Source organism: Lampetra fluviatilis, chromosome 8 (assembly GCF_964198595.1).
Source record: "Lampetra fluviatilis chromosome 8, kcLamFluv1.1, whole genome shotgun sequence".
Lineage (NCBI taxonomy): Eukaryota > Metazoa > Chordata > Hyperoartia > Petromyzontiformes > Petromyzontidae > Lampetra > Lampetra fluviatilis.
In genome coordinates, this window is record NC_136282.1 from 365373 (window position 1) to 384775 (window position 19403).

The window sequence follows — 19403 nt, forward strand, 5'->3', positions numbered from 1 at the left end:
ACTGTTTTTGAGTTGTACGCCTTCTGGTGTCATCTGGCCCTACACCAATGGGGACTAGGCTCTAAAGAAAGCCGTCTCGGGTGTGGGCCAATCAACTTCAATGACAGTGCATATTATTATCCTTATCAGAGTTGCTTCTTTTTCTTTGCTTTATTGACTACTTGTGTTGTGGTCATTGCAAACATGATGCCTTGAATAAAGGTGTCAGTTTTGTACCAGTTAAAAGGGTAAAAACCTTCCATTATATTTTGCCACTGGTAAAAGAGATCTCATAGTGTAAATGTTTACCCCGAACTCTCAATACTCTGATATTGCACTGTTTTTGAGTTGTACGCCTTCTGGTGTCATCTGGCCCTACACCAATGGGGACTAGGCTCTAAAGAAAGCCGTCTCGGGTGTGGGCCAATCAACTTCAATGACAGTGCATATTATTATCCTTATCAGAGTTGCTTCTTTTTGTTTGCTTTATTGACTACTTGTGTTGTGGTCATTGCAAACATGATGCCTTGAATAAAGGTGTCAGTTTTGTACCAGTTAAAAGGGTAAAAACCTTCCATTATATTTTGCCACTGGTAAAAGAGATCTCATAGTGTAAATGTTTACCCCGAACTCTCAATACTCTGATATTGCACTGTTTTTGAGTTGTACGCCTTCTGGTGTCATCTGGCCCTACACCAATGGGGACTAGGCTCTAAAGAAAGCCGTCTCGGGTGTGGGCCAATCAACTTCAATGACAGTGCATATTATTATCCTTATCAGAGTTGCTTCTTTTTGTTTGCTTTATTGACTACTTGTGTTGTGGTCATTGCAAACATGATGCCTTGAATAAAGGTGTCAGTTTTGTACCAGTTAAAAGGGTAAAAACCTTCCATTATATTTTGCCACTGGTAAAAGAGATCTCATAATGAATAGGTGAGTCAAATATATATGTTCTGGATATTGAAAAAAAACTATTGTTTAACTATGTTTTTATTTTGAGTATGCAAGTCTGGCACGTGGGATTGTTTTCCCCTCTCGGAACAACTTTGATGTGACTGTTGTTTCAGTATCAATTTACTTATCTTTTTGGTGTGTGTAGTCATGTACGATATTACACAGTAAGCACCGTCTTGCATTCCCTATCCTTTTCCGTGAAAATAAAATGCTCACTGGGACAAAATGCACTAGCCCCATGACTTTGCGCTTTGGACTGTCAATGTGGTTTTATTCATCAACAAGTGTTTGGAGGCACACATTTCCTATCTGTAGCCTGGTTCGAGAGTGAAAATTCCAAATTACAATGTCAAAGATGAATCAATCCATTGGACAGCAACTTTGGACTCCCACAGTTTAAATAAATATTCTGATTCTAACTTATTTTATCGAGCCCTAGAGGGATGAGGAACCATATGGACTCAATTGTTTTTTTAACTTGGTCACACAAGCCGTGAACTCTGACCATGGCACCACCGGGCTGGTTATAGTTTGGATGGATGTGTGAATATTTCCAATCGGTTGATGATGAGTTTCGCTGGTAATTACAACCAGTTTCATCAGGTGATTTTGCCAGAATTCCCTCCAATACACCGGTGTGGTGAACTAGTAACTCATTGGCACATTTTTTTTACGTGACAAATCTTACTAATTGGCTGTGTCGGGTGGGGGAGGGTTAATGACACATTTATACTTACGTGATCTTAACCCAAAAAAAATCACCTTTTGTGCTGAAGGATTGTTACTCACCAAAGTATTTTTTTTTCCCTGTATCCATTTTACAGATGATTAAGTATTATACAGTACCTTAGAAAACATATATACTTGTACATAAATTATATTCATTAACAGTGCAATTTATTATTTTGACTCAAATTGTGCCTATGCGGTAGGTAATTAATGCTGTTCAGTGTGTTTGATTCTTGATTATTTTCTTTGTACCTATCTACGTGACTTTACCGAAAGAGCCAAAGAATGTGTTTGATTAGCTTTTTGTATTTGAACTCTGCTATGTTTGCCTCTGTTACATGTGTGTGCACGTGTGTGCATTTGTGTGCGTGCTGCAGATGAATGCCTTTGATCGCAGGCATCTCGACGATATCAATTTTGACATCCGCCTCGAGGCATTCCAGGCGGCCACAAAGTACGTGGCTGGCATGGAGAAGGTGGACAGCGGCTATCTGCTGCCACTCCTGCACAACTGCTTCTACTCCATACAGGTGCGTCGAGTGTGAACGCTCGGCTCGTATGCACGAGCGACTTGCATTGCGCCATCAGAGCAAGGCGCGTGGGGATGGTGATGTCGTTTGTGTGGGGAAGCTGTCGTCCAGCAGTGGGTTGACAAAGAGCTGTAAATTGTCTAGGTTTTCACCTGAAGTCTTTGTAACTGAGGAATTGTGTCCCATGAAGATTAAAGAGGGGAGGGGCTGTGGTGCTGAGAATATTCAGCAGATAATGGAGTGAATGGTAACTGAGCACCACCTGCTGTTGTTACACAAGGTAGCCAATGAGCCAACGTGTGTGTGTGTGTGCTACTGTCATGTGGTTCCGTGCTACGGAGGCTGTTGATTTTAAATGTTTATGGCGTTCGGGTGGCACTGTCAAGAGATGTTAACTACCTCGCCTGGTATACAGGAGGTTGTGTGTTTGATCCTGACCCCGACAGCTTTATATATATTGAATTTGCGTTTTCTCATGTGTTCGCGTGGATTTTTCTCCGGGTCCTGCGGTTTTTCCCTCCACATTTATAAACGTGCATTTAGAGTATTTTACTTGTGATAAGCCACTTTCTTGAGCTATCGTTTGCGATGGCTTGGTCGCTTCTGAAAAAGAGCTATGTAGCTCAGTGGGCCTTACCTAGTAAAATAAAAATAGTTTATCTTTTTTTTTTATATAGCTGAAAGAGAAGCAATGTGACCCTTTTTGTTAACACCTGCTCCATGGTTATGCGGTCCCTTGCACCCCACTTAAATTTCCCTCTTGTGTACCACCCCCCCACCTGCATCTCTTTCCCCAGCTGACTGAAATGGCCCTCTCCGACAATGCCAGCTTGTGCCTCGCGACGGTGGTGCAGCGCTTGGCGATCATCTCGCATACGGAGGAGGAATTCCGAGAGGTCATCACCCGCACGCTGCTCGTGGCTGTGCGGCGCGGCCTCAAGTCCCAGACGCAGGTTCGACTCTAGCAGTAGCAGCCGCCTCCACACCTCCACGCCTTTCCACAGTGGCAGCCGTTTTTCATTATTTTTCTTATATTTGTCATAATCGTTTATGCCTAAATATACAGGAAGAGGGGTAGATCATTTTAATAAGATTCGCTCAGAGATTTTTCTATATCCACAAGTGTTTTTTTTGGGTTAAGTCACATAAATATAAATGTGTCGTTAAACCCGCCAACACCCGATGCAGCCAGTTAGTAAGGTTTGTCACGTAAACAAAACGTGCCAATTAGTTACTAGTTCAGCACACGGGTGTGTTGGAGAGTAAACCCGTGTGTACATGTTTGATTGCTGGTGAAGAGAGGCTTGCGGAGTCCCAATGTGGTTTCAAACTGGGGCAGTCCTGAAGGACACCATATTTTATATCAGTCTGCTCCGACAGAAGTTTACAGAATTTCAACAGCACCTAAATATCTGCTTTATTGATCCCTCTGCTAACCCTTTACTCACAATCATGTGGGACCTTCACAATAGTGGGCAGGCTCTGGTAAAGCCGTGTGGCCAGGAGTCAGAACCATTCCCTATTCACCTTGAAGCGCGACAGGAATGTCCATTAACATTTGCTGTTTTTAACATATTTGACCGTGTAGTCTGAGAAGCTTTCCATGGCTGTACCAGAGGAATTTCCATCTGGAACAGATCCAGTGGGAGGCTGATCGATGCCGAGGTGCTGTCAAGACATTGCTCCTTATTGTTCAATCATGCTTTGCGAAGGTGTTGGAGATGCTACTGATGAACCTGGAGTGTGCTATTTCAAGATGGCGCTATACAATTAATCTCACAAAAAACAAAGCATCTTCCACGGGTATTTTATGTCATTAAATACTCAATCTCCTCCACTCAAGAGTGATGGGGCAGTTGTGCAGAGTATAGAATTTTCCGTACCTGGGCAGTGTCCTTTTGACCAGCTTTGGTTTGGCAGCAGAGGTCTCACTGAACCAGTCGAGAGGCATTCTCTTTTCATAAGCTGCATAATTCTGTGTGGACGCTACCATATGAAGCTCTGGGTTTTTTATGGCCACAGTTATGCCCTCCCTTCTCTGTGCTTTTGAAACGTGGAGCCCTTCAAAAGAACATCTCCAGTTTTAAACATTCATGCTGGCCTGCCTACGACCCATCCTGGGTTAACCATACTGGACTGTGTAAGGAGCTCACAGAACCTTAAACGATCTGAACACAGTACCATCAGCGAGTTCTTCCGGCAGGCGAGATTGTGTTGGCTGGGGCATGTAGCCCGCATGCCCAGCCACCTCATGCCCAAGCAGCTTTGTTTCGCTGGATAGAGGGGGATTAACGGGCACAGCACGGGTTAGAGAAGAGATGGATTGATATGGTATGAAACGATATGAGCTGATTTGACTTGCCGATGACGAGTTCCAGCGGTGTCAAGATCAGCCTCTGTGGAGAAGGCTTGTGAAGGACGCAACTGGTCAGTCGCCCTCCAACAACAACAGAGGGCAGAGGAGCGACGCTCACAACAATGAGCGGCACAACAGGTAGCTAAATAGTTTTCAGTGGGGAGCACAGGCGGTTTATCTGCCAGTCATCTCAGTCATCAACCCATGGCACCTGTGTCTGTCCCGTGACCTGTCGGCGAGCCTTCGACACTTCAAAGTGCACCTGGCCTGGCATCGGTGCCATGGGTGATGTCACCGTCACTTAATGGCGAATGGTGGGTGATGTTGATTGCTGGTGTGTGAGTGTGTGATGTGTGGGGAGCGGTAGTACAATGGTTAGCGCGCTGCGCCACGAACCCGATGACCCGAGTTTGATTCCCACTCATAGCCAACACCAGTGATGGTTATCTGAACTGGTGCTGGGCCTCCCCTAGGTCGAATAAGCCTCAAATGAGTACATGGTGCGATGAGTAAATATTGACTCTCAGGAGACAAAGGCGTGTGCCGTGCCAGCCTTTATAGGTGCTACACTAACATCACTTGCTCCTACAGTTAGTTAAAGCTATACGGGGGATCTTTGTCTTTGTTGCTGGTGTGTGCATGTAATTGTTGCCGCCTGTGCGTACCTGAAACTCGCAGAATGTGCTGCACGAGTACGTGGGCCTGCTACGCTGCCTGGTGCACACGTTCCCACACCGTGTCGAGTTCCAAGACCTTGTGACGCTCACTGACCCGGACCCCGAGTCGGACTTCTTTGAGAACATGCGGCACATCCAGGTCAGGGGAGCACCGTTCGTCCATGCTGTTTCATGCCATTAACTTTGTTCACCATGGCTCCTTATGTATATCATTATACGTAGCTAAGTGGTAATTAGCTTCATTCATACAGAATGCTGTTGACTTTTGTTTTGACTGCTGTTGCTTTCTCCAAAATTTTTGTGTCATTGCAATGCCCACTACAAGCGGGCACTCCTATTGGCATCATCTGTATTAATTGTGTCTTTTCCTTATGCGCATTAAATTGGTTAATGGTCATGGAAGCTGCCACTCAAATGCAAACTCTAGACTGGTGGGTTCCCAACTTGTGGTTTGTGAACCACTGGTGCTTTGCACGGCCATGTAAAGTGGTCCCTGGACCCATTGCAGATGAATAGAAAATTCCACAAAGCACCATGTGATTTACTACGCACGGTGGTACGCAAACATTTTTTGAGGGTTGACAGCGACCTGTGGTCCAGAAAATGTGGGAACTCACTTCCTCGAGACCAGTGGTTCTTATCCTTTACTTCAGCCTTGCACCCCTTTGGTTCTCAATAGTTTGATGAAAGAAATTAGTTGTATTTACGTGCCCGTGCTTAATTTGTGTTTTCGATTAATTACCTTCTGAAAATAATCTGGCATCTCTCATACCCCCAAGGAAGGGCATCTCGCACCCCAAGGGGGTGCGTACACCCCAGGTAAAGAACCACTGCTCTAGATCATGTAATTGTAGTGGGGTGCTCTTCTTAAGCTTGAAAAGTGTTGAAATGTATGCTTGCTCAACGATGCGTTTGTGTCGCACTGTGGCCGCCACCTCCTATGCAGGTGTACCGGCGGGCGCGTGCACTGAAGCGCGTGGCGAGGCAGCTGCAGGACGGCTCGCTCCGCATTTGTGCCACTGCATTGCAGAGCTTCATAATGCCCTTTGCCACCACGCCACTCGCCAACCCGAAGTTTTCCAAGGTAACTGCGCGCAGGAACAAAGTCGCAGAGCATGTTATAATTTTCCATTCGCCACAATGTAAAAATAATGATTGATTCTTGACCCTAGATATTGTGACGTAGCTTTGAATTTGCCAGAATGGTGAATGTGAATCGTTATGCTTTCTCCCAAGGACATTTTTTTGGTTAAAGAAAACTACCTGTAAATGGAGGCCTTGTCGAACCCGAAGCCAAGAATGCACAATGATCTGAAGAACATACATGTTTTGACTGCACTATGAAAATGCATAATGACAAAGGTCTTGTCCTTTCCAGAAGTTAACGGTATACCTGGCATGGATCGCCCATATGAATGACTTTAACTTTATCTACAAATTACTTACGTTTAATCTTAATTTTGGAGCTTTCGTGACTGCAGGAATTATTCTTTGGTTCTTTCGGTTAAGTCACGTCTAAAGATAAAATAATAAATTAAAATAATAGCGACGTTTCGATTGCAACACAAGCAATCATCATCAGGCATAAAAGAAATAGCAACAAAAATCTAACTAGAAAACTATAGACAGACATACAAGCAGACAGACATCACAAGGACACAGAGAGAGGACACATATCGGCACAGAGAGAGGGGTCGTTTCTGTGACGGTCCCTTAAATATAGAGAGGGGGGGGCGGGGACGGAGAGAGGGAGGGGGCAGATAAAATTAGCATATCAATGAGTGGACGGCAACGTGTTGCTGCTGCGCAAGTAAGATGACGACGTGGCACGGCACGCAAGCTTGAAAATTAGGAGAAAGGCACACTAAAATTAAATAACCTCACAAAATATCGAAATGTGATGTAATGCAACACAGAGAGTCGGTCAACACACAATTAACGCAGGGACCGTCACAGAAACGACCCCTCTCTCTGCCGATATGTGTCCTCTCTCTGTGTCCTTGTGATGTCTGTCTGCTTGTATGTCTGTCTATAGTTTTCTAGTTAGATTTTTGTTGCTATTTATTTTATGCCTGATGATGATTGCTTGTGTTGCAATCGAAACGTCGCTATTATTTTAATTTATTATTTTATCTTTAGACGTGACTTAACCGAAAGTACCAAAGAATAATTCCTGCAGTCACGAAAGCTCCAAAATTAAGATTGAACCACTTCTACGGGGAAGTTTTAAGCTTATCTTTTTTCTCTCTCTGGCTATTTGTTCTCTCTGCCTGTGTCCTCTCTTTGGAATTTTTACACTTAAATTCTCACTTAGCAATCTTTGAAATACGTAATCAACCAGGCTATGCGTTAATTGTGTGTTGACCGACTCTCTGTGTTGCATTACATCACATTTCGATATTTTGCGAGGTTATTTAATTTTAGTGTGCCTTTCTCTTACTTACGTTTCTACGCGAGGAAGTAGCCGTTGCTGAGCGATGCCTCCTGTCCCCATTTCCCCACCCCTGGGTGCCCCCCTCCTACGTGACGATCCCCAGTCGCCTCCCGCCTCCCTCCTGCAGCCCCTCCCAGCTCGCCCCCACACACCTGCGCCCCCTCCCCTAGCGCAGCCCTCTCCCCACGTACGGCCCCATGCACCCCCTCACCCCGTGCGCCTTTGCCCGTGAGTTGGGTACCCGAGCAGCCCCTCCTCACCGCATGTTCGACCCCTTCCTCCTGATTTCAAGAGCCAGACATGCAGTAAGGGGAGGGAGCCAATTGGGGAGCGTGGTGGGCGGTGCCTGACCTCCAGCCAATGAGAACGCCGGGGACAAATTATCACGCGCCACATCACATTTTTGTTGTTGAAGGTGTAATTTGTTTGACACGTTGAACACAATATGTTGACCAACGCACATGACAGTTATTTTTTTGCATTCGAGTAGCTGTTTTTATTCGGAGCTCTGCCATGCTGACGGTGGTGCGCGCAGATTGAGTTGCACTGTTTTTGTTTCTTAGCAAGAGAATGTGGTGGAGGCCTGTGTGGACGCACTGGGGGCCATCTGCCGGCACCTGCCCTGGAAGCCCTACCTCTACACTCTGCGGCACTACATTCACCTGCTGCAGACTACACAGTTGGAACTTAAACTGGCGATCAGGTAGCGTGTATAGAGCTGCACACGATAACACAGCGCTGTGTGGTGGGGAATTTCATTGCACTTGCTGGGGACACATGAGGTCGGCTGTGTAATTGGTGAGAATAAAAATTTAAGGCACCGTTGGCCATTATTATAATCACCGCCTTTAAACAGAGAAGTATATAGAGGGCTCACATTTTAGGAATGGCCCTTCATGATGTGGGTGAACTGGAAGACCACTGCAGAGAGGTGTTTCTCTGCCATTGTCTACACTCACGGATGGGAAACACACGCTCCACACAAATCCCCCTTCCCCTCACGCCCCTCCACGTTACTGCTCTCCAGCTCACACTCGGTTTGGGGGGAATTATGGTGTATTTTTATTGTTGCCTAGGAGATGATAAAATGGGTTAGTTTTAATTTATTTCTATCCAACAAAGATTGTACGCATCATACGTGTGCATTTTTCTCTCTCTGTGTGTGCAGCTTGCTGATAACTGTGTTGGACGCCTTCCACTTTGACCTTGAGACCTTGCAGAGAGAGGCGGAGCAGAGCATTCAGGAATCTCCGGGTAAGGTTCTGTAAGCGGCACAAACGGGAACAGAGACTTGGTCCAACAGGTGTTGCTAGCGCATCGTTTGCTGCGCTCGTGTCTCTGGCTCTCTCGATCATAGTGTTTGAACACGAACATAAAAACGATGTATGTCCATGCTGAACTTATTTGGAACCGTAAATAGCCACATGTGCTAACCGATTTGTGCGTGGCCACTTCTGTACATCTATGGAAGTCATACTTATTTTTATATTTTTTGTTAAAATATTTCACGTGCAAAATCTTTTGAGATGGAACATCTTCTTGGCAAAGTATTTGATCACCTACTGATTTTGTACGTTTACCCACTGACAAAGAAATGATAGGTTGATTTGAACAGTGAGAGACAGAATAACAACAACAAAATCCAGAAAAACGCATGTTAAAATTTTTATAAATTGATTTGCATTTTAATGAGGGAAATAAGTATTTGACCCCCTCTCAATGAGAAAGATTTCTGGCTCCCAGGTGTCTTTTATACAGGTAACGAGCTGAGATTAGGAGCACACTCTTAAAGGGAGTGCTCCTAATCTCAGCTTGTTACCTGTATAAAAGACACCTGTTCACAGAAGCAATCAATCAATCAGATTCCAAACTCTCCACCATGGCCAAGACCAAAAAGCTCTCCAAGGATGTCAGGGACAAGATTGTAGACCTAGACAAGGCTGGAATGGTCTACAAGACCATCGCCAAGCAGCTTGGTGAGAAGGTGACAACAGTTGGTGCGATTATTCGCAAATGGAAGAAACACAAAAGAACTGTCAATCTCCCTCGGCCTGGGGCTCCATGCAAGATCTCACCTCGTGGAGTTGCAATGATCATGAGAACGGTGAGGAATCAGCCCAGAACTACACGGGAGGATCTTGTCAATGATCTCAAGGCAGCTGGGACCATAGTCACCAAGAAAACAGTTGGTAACACACTACGCCGTGAAGGACTGAAATCCTGCAGTGCCCGCAAGGTCCCCCCTGCTCAAGAAAGCACATATACATGCCCGTCTGAAGTTTGCCAATTAACATCTGAATGATTCAGAGGACAACTGGGTGAAAGTGTTGTGGTCAGATGAGACCAAAATGGAGCTCTTTGGCATCAACTCAACTCACCATGTGTGGAGGAGAAGGAATGCTGCCTATGACCCCAAGAACACCATCCCCACCGTCAAACATGGAGGTGGAAATATTATGCTTTGGGGGTGTTTTTCTGCTAAGGGGACAGGACAACTTCACCGCATCAAAGGGACGATGGACGGGGCCATGTACCGTCAAATCTTGGGTGAGAACCTTCTTCCCTCAGCCAGGGCATTGAAAATGGGTCGTTGATGGGTATTCCAGCATGACAATGACCCAAAACACACGGCCAAGGCAACAAAGGAGTGGCTCAAGAAAAAACACATTAAGGTCCTGGAGTGGCCTAGTCAGTCTCCAGATCTTAATCCCATAGAAAATCTGTGGAGGGAGCTGAAGGTTCGAGTTGCCGTCGGCCTCAAAACCTTAATGACTTGGAGAAGATCTGCAAAGAGGAGTGGGACAAAATCTCTCCTGAGATGTGTGCAAACCTGGTGGCCAACTACAAGAAACGTCTGACCTATGTGATTGCCAACAAGGGTTTTGCCTCCAAATACTAAGTCATGTTTTGCAGAGGGGTCAAGTACTTATTTCCCTCATTAAAATGCAAATCAATTTATAACATTTTTGACATGCGTTTTTCTGGATTTTGTTGTTGTTATTCTGTCTCTCACTGTTCAAATAAACCTACCATTATAATTATAGACTGATCATTTCTTTGTCATTGGGCAAACGTACAAAATCAGCAGCGGATCAAATACCTTTTTCCCTCACTGTATAGAGCAAACAGCGACATGTGTACAAACATTGTAAATTCCATTCTTCTTCAAGGAAGTTGCGGCGTTTTACACATCAGCTTGCGCGTGTAATATTTTTTGTTGAGCCGAGAGCCAATCCCGTGTTGTCATCTCACAGCGGCCGCTGTGGAGGCAGCGATGGATGGAGAGGACGGAGACGATGCGATGCTGCTCGGTGAGGAGGTTGCATGTGGAGAAGGCGAGGCTGCTGAGGCCATGGAGGAAGGCAGCACCCAGCCCCTGGGCCTAGGTGGTGAGGTGGCTGATGATGCTGCTGCCCCTGCTGCCCCTGCTGCCCCTGCTGTCCCCTCGCACTGCCTGAACGGGCAGCAGCTTCAAGAGCAGGTGCAGCAGACCATCACCGCCAACGTGTTGCCCAAGCTGCTCGCCTGCCTCGCCACCAGAGTGAGTCAAGGTGGCCACCACACTGGATCTGTCCTTGTAACCGGACGCTGTACAGCACAGGAACGGCAATGATGTATGAGGGCACGTGGCCAATGTCCAATACAGTATTTATGCCACATTTATTGTTGTTGTTGTTTATAGAAATTATTTTTTATATTTTAGTATTTTAAGTGTTAAGTTGTATTTATGCTCATAGTTCAAAATGCATTCTGTTACGTGGTCTTGTCATTGTTCAAAAAAAGATGCCGTGATAATATATTTGTGGAAAGATTACACCAAGAATGTAAGTAATGCATTTGTTAAATTATCCCATTTGAAGGCCAAGTTTGCCTCCAATACCAACTGTTGTGTTATATTGGTTACGTATTGTATGGTATACTGATTATCTTCTCGTTTTGTGTGATATGGAATATCATGTAGCCGTGTGGTTGATGCTGTATGCTAAAAGACTTGTTTTGTATAATTTTCACTTTGTGCTGTGTAAGGTCTGTGCAGTATATCTCATAAACATGGGTTTGTACACCAGGCGGGATGTGAACCACGTTCTGCAATAATCCGCGTACCGATTCCCACTGCTGTGGGTCTCTCATTGTGTGAGTGGCGTTGGGCCGTGTTTTATCGAGTGGTGTCTCCCGCTGTGTTTCCCGCTGTGTGCCCCGCTGTGTAGAGCAAGGCAGAAATGGACCACAAGGCAGTGCGCACGCGAGGGGTGGACGAGGAGCAGGTGGCTCGCATCCCGCTCGCGCTCGCCGTGGTTAAGCTGCTGCAAGCCTTGCCAAGCAAAGTTTTGGAGGCAAACTTGCCCAGGTGGGGGAGCCTAACCTGGCTTACTATGCAATGTATAACATGTGTGTAAATGGTAGCCCGCATTTATAAAATTATAAGGGAGACACTTTTAGAATATTATTTTCCCAATTCCATGGAATTGCAGGACTGTGGGAGGCTTTTAATGTCATGGGTTTCCTATTTCTCTCAACTATGCAGAATGTATGTTTTCTCTGTATATATAAATACAGGGCTCTGTACAGGATGAAGTTGTGGCACAGTGGTTAGCGCACTGCGCTATAAACAGTGATCCTAGTTTCATTCCTGGCCACAAGCTAACATCAGGGGAGAGTAATATTTAAATCAGTCTTGGGCTTCCCTTCACAAACTGGCAGTGACCATTGTGGTGAAGTATGGTCAAACAACTCCCTTACCAACATGGTGTGCGGGAGCCCTTCAACAGTGGATTGAGAATGGGTCGTAAATTATCATGTGTGCTTTATTTTGTATCAAATTATCTATCAACTAGACCGTTTTAAAATTACAGCATCACTTCTCGTAGCATTTTTCCACCAGATATCAGGTGCCTAATGACAGCTGTATCGGTTGGAATTGTATCCAAATAATGAGGATTTAAAGTAAATATTTAATTTCCCTAATAAATATTTAGTGCAACATTTTTTTTGCAATATGGTTCACGTAATGACTGCATGTGAGAAGCTTGATGAATCTTTTGATCCTAATTCATATAAATTACAGACATTACTCTTGTGCAAGGTGCTACCAGGTGGAGTTTTCCTCTGTAGTTCTGTTATGCTGGCAGTGCTGTTAGTTACAGACACAACTTTTGGGTTGTTCATACATTTGATCCTTTGATGAATAGTATCCAATTAGTCTCAGAAAAATACGTGTGCCTAAATAATTGACAAAACGACTCCTGGAGAGATGTTTATTGTTTACCCTATGGCCAGAAAAGCCTCCCTTGAATATTGTTAATATGTCCACTGTTCGTTAACAACCCTTTGCAATCTCTTGCGCACTCACCTCTTTTTACGCCCACATATTTGCAGTCGTGCGTGTAGTTACTGCATCTTGCATTTTGGCCACTCTGCCAAGAACGACGGTGGGGGGGGGAGGGGGGACACTCGCACGGAGACCATGAAGGAAGTTTGGGCACGTTTTGAGGCGGTGTCTTGTTGGTTGCAATGCCATTTCGTGTGAACGCACGAGAATGCGGCATTACAAATGAAATGTTACTGCCTCAAAACGGGGCTGCCCTGTACATTTCTGAAGTAAAGAACAGGTGAAGGGAAAGTGTAATTTTAGAACAAAAAGAGTCATTCTTAATTCATTCGGAAAGCATTCAAATTAATCCCAAAGCGCTGCTGCTGTTGTCTGCCATCTGAGCCATAATATAAATAACGTTTGCCCTTTGGCAATAAAAACGCAGGCTGTTGCTTGTTCTCTACTTCCAGGACTCTTATAGGGCCATTGCTCAAAGGTGCCTTGAAACCCAGGGGGATTTTGCAGATAAAGGAATTCTTGGCCAGGAGAAACTTGTTTAAATTTGTACTTGTTGAACCATGAGAATGTGGGTGAGACTGTGTGGTTGTTTTGGTGTGCGGTGGTCACAGCGTGGTGCTCAAGGTTTGCTTCATGCTGAGGAACCGGCTGCAGGAGGTGCGGGATGTGGCTCGTGGGGTCCTCATCAAGATCGCGGATGCCTTGGGCCCTTCCCATCTGCCCTATGTTCTGCAGGAGTTGAAGTCCACGCTCACAAGGGGATTCCAGGTTACCCTTAATTTCTCCAACAACCCATAATGCTCTACTCCACCGCACTACATCCCACAGACTGTAGCCCACCTCTTGCTTGGCTTTCAGTGCACGTTGCACACCGTACATGTATAGCCCATCCGATACAGCTTTACCGGCCACCTACAGTGTTGGCCAGATTGAAAAGTGGAGAGTGAGGCAGTGACGTATGATAACGTGGCTGATTATATTTTTATTACATTTTACAGCCTCACTAGTTTATGAATCAACTCCACTAGTCAGTTGAACTCCATTTCCAGATCTTTTTTGTAGCACCGCGCATCCAGATAATTCGCTTTAAGGGGGCCAGATGCAACGCAGGTCATCCATCACACCTACTCCCTGGGCATTTCTGGCCGGTAGAGCAGTAGCAGACATGAAGGCCTTCCATAGTACATCCTTTGTTAAACACAGCACCCTGCGAGCATCATGTTACACATTCTGCATATGAATAAAATTACACCCCGTCGCATCACAGGCTGGATGCTGTACATGACGTGCATCCAAACAGGCTCTAGTTAGGTAAATTTGAACATTTCGGGCCCTATGGGCCCTCATCTCCTAGGTCCTACGGAGGGCTTGGGGGGCCTTTGGGCTTCAATTGTAACCTGTAAAGGCTAAGCTAAAGTACTTTTATATGGGTTGGGGGAGAGAAATGGGCTCACCACCCCACCAGCGGGAGAGACTGTGAGCGGGAGCATGGACTTCTTTTTAGGGGAAAGGGGAAGGCAAGGGAAGAGGAACAAAAGTAAGGGGAAAAAGGGTGACCTTTAACTTAAAAAAATCTCATGGTGAAACATCACAGTTCAAATGTGTAGTCATGTTGGATGATGGGTCATAAATTAAGTTTGTTGTAGTCAATCGATCAATGGTGGTTTTATACTGTATACGTGTCGTAAATATGTGTGTCACATTAAGTCCGGTCTACAAAACCGGATGTAATGTTTCCCAAATTTTAAATCAACATTTGAACTGACGTTAAAAAAAAAAACTTGCTTGAATAATAATGTTTCACAAATGTTACGTGATCAAAAATTTTGGACAGACAGAGTAAAAACAACTCACACTTGCTCCATTATAGTATTGATGAATACTCAATCAAAACCATGACTGGATAAGAGCCAGTTGGAGTACTTTTGGAAAGCTGAAATTCAAAAGTACTAGGAGCACACTTTAAGTGGCTTTTGCTGTAAGTGCACATTAAAATGTATTACTTGTTATTCAGTTTGCATGGTTTGCCAGTGATGTTTTCATGCCATTGTACTTGTATTTGCTTGTGCGTGCACGTGCTTGGAGGAGGAATCCATGTGTACACTGTTGGAGGTTCTCCATGCCCATCTGTAATTTATGACCATTCACTGGGAGTAATTATTATCTGGACCTTTTGTTAATTCAGGCTAAAATGTACATGAAAATGGTTATCAACCTTGTTGGTGTTGTGGCTCCCCAATCAAGACCACTGCCCCCCCACCACCACCTACCCCATTCACACAACTAACGTTACTCCGGTCCCAATACAGAGATTACATGTTAATCCCTCGATGCGGTGTGTCCTGTTGCGTATTAGTGTGTCTTTTCACCACAACGTAGCACTGACGTTCCTCTCATTCACGGTCTGCGCCCCTCATAAAAGGTTGGGTATGTGCACTCCACCACAGGTTACCAACCACTGATATGTAGTTTATGTATGTATGTTGAACTTTTGTGTAATCAGAATAGGGAGACGTGGTGCTGCTGCTTTTTGTGCAATAGGCATTAACCACCAGCACTCCTCTCAACAATCTGTGCTGCTCACAAACGGCCTCTGCGTTTCTTTGTTGCAGCTGCACGTAATGTCGTTCACGGCACACTATCTCCTGAAGAGCCTGACGGCCAACATGCAGCCGGGACAGCTGGATCCTTGCGTGAACATCTTCGTTCAGGTAACGTGCGCAGTTCCCTCCACAGCCAACACTTTGTCTCCGGTGACTGAAGTACTGACGAGAAGTGACGTGTAACTCTGTGGCAAGGACTCTGTAAACGTTTGACCCGGTCTAACAAAGTCGTCCGTTTTGTTTTGTTGATCTTGAGACAAGTTTATATTGAAAAGCATCTGGCTGGTTCTGGATGGTGTTTAGGATTGTTTGCGAATTGAAATCCAAGCCAAAGGTCAGCTCGGCCCACAACAGTGGTTGTCTCATGGGGAGGCAATGTGAAATTTCCACCACTCCCTTTTAAGGCCATCATCCAGTCAGGGAAATTTCAGGCAATCGTTGCTGGCAATCGTCACCGCCAATGGTTGCCGCAGCATTTCCAACCTTACTCATCTCATTGCCAAAAACCAAAAGTATGCCGAAAGTGGCACCGAAACCGAATTTCGGTCGGCCTCTAGTGTTGGCCAATTATTGTTCAGCATACACATGTTTCATCATGGCTTGCTTTGATTGTTATGAGAGAATTCTGTCACTATTCCATTGACCACCCAAGTTGCCATAGTGGCTGACGGTTAAGGCATTGCCAGGGATAATTGCCAACAACGATTGCCCAAGTGGATCTTGGCCTTTAGGACCACAAAATGAGATTGAGCTGGAATGAACACACGTTTATAGTTCACTGTAGGAGCAAACAGGTTACTGCTGCATTAATCAGTGATTTTCACAAATCCACTCTGGCTTTTCGTAAGAACCACAACTGTAATAATAGTCTTACACTTTCAAACACAATAAAACTAACACTTATAGTGCAATTCTAGCACTACACGGGTAACTGTTATAGGAACCTTAAATATGTAATTAATGTAACTCTTGTTTCTCCATATTGGCTGATGTTTATTGAGCAACAACTACAATGTTATATTGGGGAGCCAGATAATTGCATCCGTTGCAAGTGCAACAATAACATTTTAACACCTCCATAATCCCAATGAGGTGGATGTTGGCAGGGATTGATGGCGTCATCGTTATCACTCGTCATAATCATCATCACCACGTCACTCTGGTCAGTTTCCCGCATTTTCTATTGATCAATAACATCAGTTGGCCTGTATTTGCAGCACTTACAGAAATATGCTATAAATTACACTGAAGCAACAGTCGTGGCCAGGCATGGCTGCTCTGGCTTCTCACATGAAGTGATGTTGAATGGGCATTTGTTTAGTTTTTTTCACGTGTGTGATCAATTGTTTGTGAAGGTACATTTATCCAGCAACGTGGCGCTCCATTGTAGTGAGCGCCTCACAATTGGAAGCTTGCAAGTTTTAAATGATGGTTGTGGATTGCATCAGCCCATCATCCCTCCTGGATAAATTAAATGATAGCCACTTTGTGGTAAAATCAACAGTGGTTATCCTATTCATAGACACACTCCTGCCAAAGGAATGAAGAATTCCGATTTCTGGCTTAAAGGGTGTAAACAGCAATTGAGCACCGCTTTAGTGCTCATTTGAGCAAGAGATCACTCTGACTTCTTGTTGTACATTGGTGGATGTGTATGCGTGTCTGTCCATGTCCGTGCATGGTTACCCCATCCTGACAGGTGTGTAACAACGAGCTGTTTGGCGAAGTTGCTGAGGAGAAGGAGGTGCAGGGCATCGTGCGGAAGAGCATGGAGGCTCGTAGCTGCAAGAGCTACGACACCTATGAGCTACTGGGACAGTTTGTGAGCTGCAGCCATGTTGCCGCCCTTATCCACCCACTTAAGCAGGTGAGCACGACACGCTTGGTTCTGTGCCACACCACCTATTCTGCTCACTCAGGCAATGTCAAACCAATATCTGCATGCTACATTAAACTACTTGTTTTAATAGATGAACTGCCTGGAGGGAAAATGTATATATGTATATACGTCACCTATTACATATTCACGGTAAGGCCTCGACATCCGCGAGGGTTAGGTTCTCGAAAATCGGCGCAAAAGTAGAATTTGCGAATGTAGATACGGTGATTATATGGTAAAAAGTAGGTTAGGTTCCAGTGTCGACTGAACATACAGGAGAAAATTAAAATGTGTCATAACATTAATTCTGTACTGTACACATAAATAACATCTGTATACTTAATTAAATTGTACAATAATACAATAGATAATAAGACAAATAATAACATAAATAAATGATACTGTCAATTTGGAAGTTTTATTTACCTTGGATGACGATGGTGGTCTGATGCTGATAACTACTTCTGCCACACTTTCCCCGATTGCCTATTTATTTGTCTTCATCCGACTGTTGACTCGTGTACCAGGTAATGGCGGCCAACAGCAGACGACGCACCAATCACCCTGAGCACAAGTCCGCCCAAAAACTACACTTTGATCTAAACTTGTCACTTTTTTCTGCCTTTTTTGCTCTCACTCTTACTTTCTCCCCTCACTTGATGCTTCGATGCCTTGATCGACAAAAAAAAAACGACAAATAAGGCAAATGTAGCACGAAAGGCATCGGCACTTGATGAGTAAAATCCTCGCGTTGCCCACAAACCACTGCTATGCTACGAAAGTACAGTTCCCCCTCCTCCATGAATAGAGAATTGTTGGAGGATAAAAGGTATGATGGTTAAATTGGTATTCAAATCTAAAATCGCGAATAATTGAATTTCGCGAAAAGAAAAATCCGCAAATGAAGAAGTTTGGGCTGTGCGTATTTGTTTACTTTTAAGGCGGTGTTATAGTGATGAATGTATTGTTAGTGCTTGTGCACCACTGTCCACGCAGTATGACCAAGTAATTTGTTTAAATAGATGGCTAAATTTGTGACCTTTAATTTTTAAGAGGTCCTTACATGAATTAAATAATTTTATGGTTGATTATTTTAAAGTAGCCAGGTGGCTTTGTGACAAGATTACTAGATTTCACTCGGATTTGGAAAGTAGTGATATTAAACTCCAGTTAGGGGTTGACTCTGTTTGCAAAATATAACCGGGTCATTCCATCCATTTATTAATTCTACTCATATCCAGAGCATGCACATATCCACGTGGATTAGGTTGGGTTTATGTGGTGTTCAGCAATGTAACCCAACGCTGGTGGCAACAGGTGCTGGAGGGCACGATGAGCCACAAAGTGGCTCACAAGGTGCAGGAGTGCTTGCGCCGCCTGGTTCTGGGTCTGCTCGAGAACTGCCAGCTTACGGGAGACACCTATCTCCTGCTGAGTCACGCCATGATCACGGACAGTCTGCCCATCCTCATCAAGAAAGCCAGGTTTGTGCAGTATCCGCTAAAAAAAACTTGCTTGGCCTTGTTGTTTAACTTCCCTTTCTAGATTTGAAGTTTTCGTGACTGCAAGGATCCATATTCTTGGTTCTTTCGGTAAAGTCACGTATAACTTCCCTTTGTTGGCTTGCTTTCCTAACCAAAGCAGTCACCAACTCAGTCAATAAATTAGATTTTACTTGCCAACAGATTCACTGTGTTCGCATTCCTGGCAAGAAAGAATCGATTCCATTCAGGATATTTTTTTCATTTCACTAGCTTTAATTACATTCACCCCTCATTAGGAGGTAACTCTCAATGTACGGGATTTCGCTAAAATGTAACTCGCACGTTAAGGAACAAATACAATGTACGTTATATGAAAATCGCACATATGGGATTTTTAATCCCTAAATTATACTTTTTTTTACATTTTAGAGAAAAATCTAACAATGTCC

The 19403-nt window shown here is 44.5% G+C and overlaps 1 protein-coding gene across 3 annotated transcripts in view; it reads left to right on the top strand.

Annotated features, from left to right (window-relative positions):
- UTP20 (UTP20 small subunit processome component) overlaps positions 1–19403 on the top strand; it is a 117590-nt gene that overhangs the window by 47845 nt on the left and 50342 nt on the right. For all 3 annotated transcript variants that reach the window (XM_078858830.1, XM_078858831.1, XM_078858832.1), the window contains exons 36-47: positions 2040–2192; positions 2990–3145; positions 5227–5364; positions 6172–6309; positions 8223–8362; positions 8828–8913; positions 10914–11200; positions 11868–12007; positions 13600–13756; positions 15601–15699; positions 17291–17458; positions 18788–18954. In XM_078858830.1, coding sequence (XP_078714956.1) covers positions 2040–2192; positions 2990–3145; positions 5227–5364; positions 6172–6309; positions 8223–8362; positions 8828–8913; positions 10914–11200; positions 11868–12007; positions 13600–13756; positions 15601–15699; positions 17291–17458; positions 18788–18954 — 1829 coding nt within the window. The remainder of the gene's footprint in view (positions 1–2039; positions 2193–2989; positions 3146–5226; positions 5365–6171; positions 6310–8222; positions 8363–8827; positions 8914–10913; positions 11201–11867; positions 12008–13599; positions 13757–15600; positions 15700–17290; positions 17459–18787; positions 18955–19403) is intronic.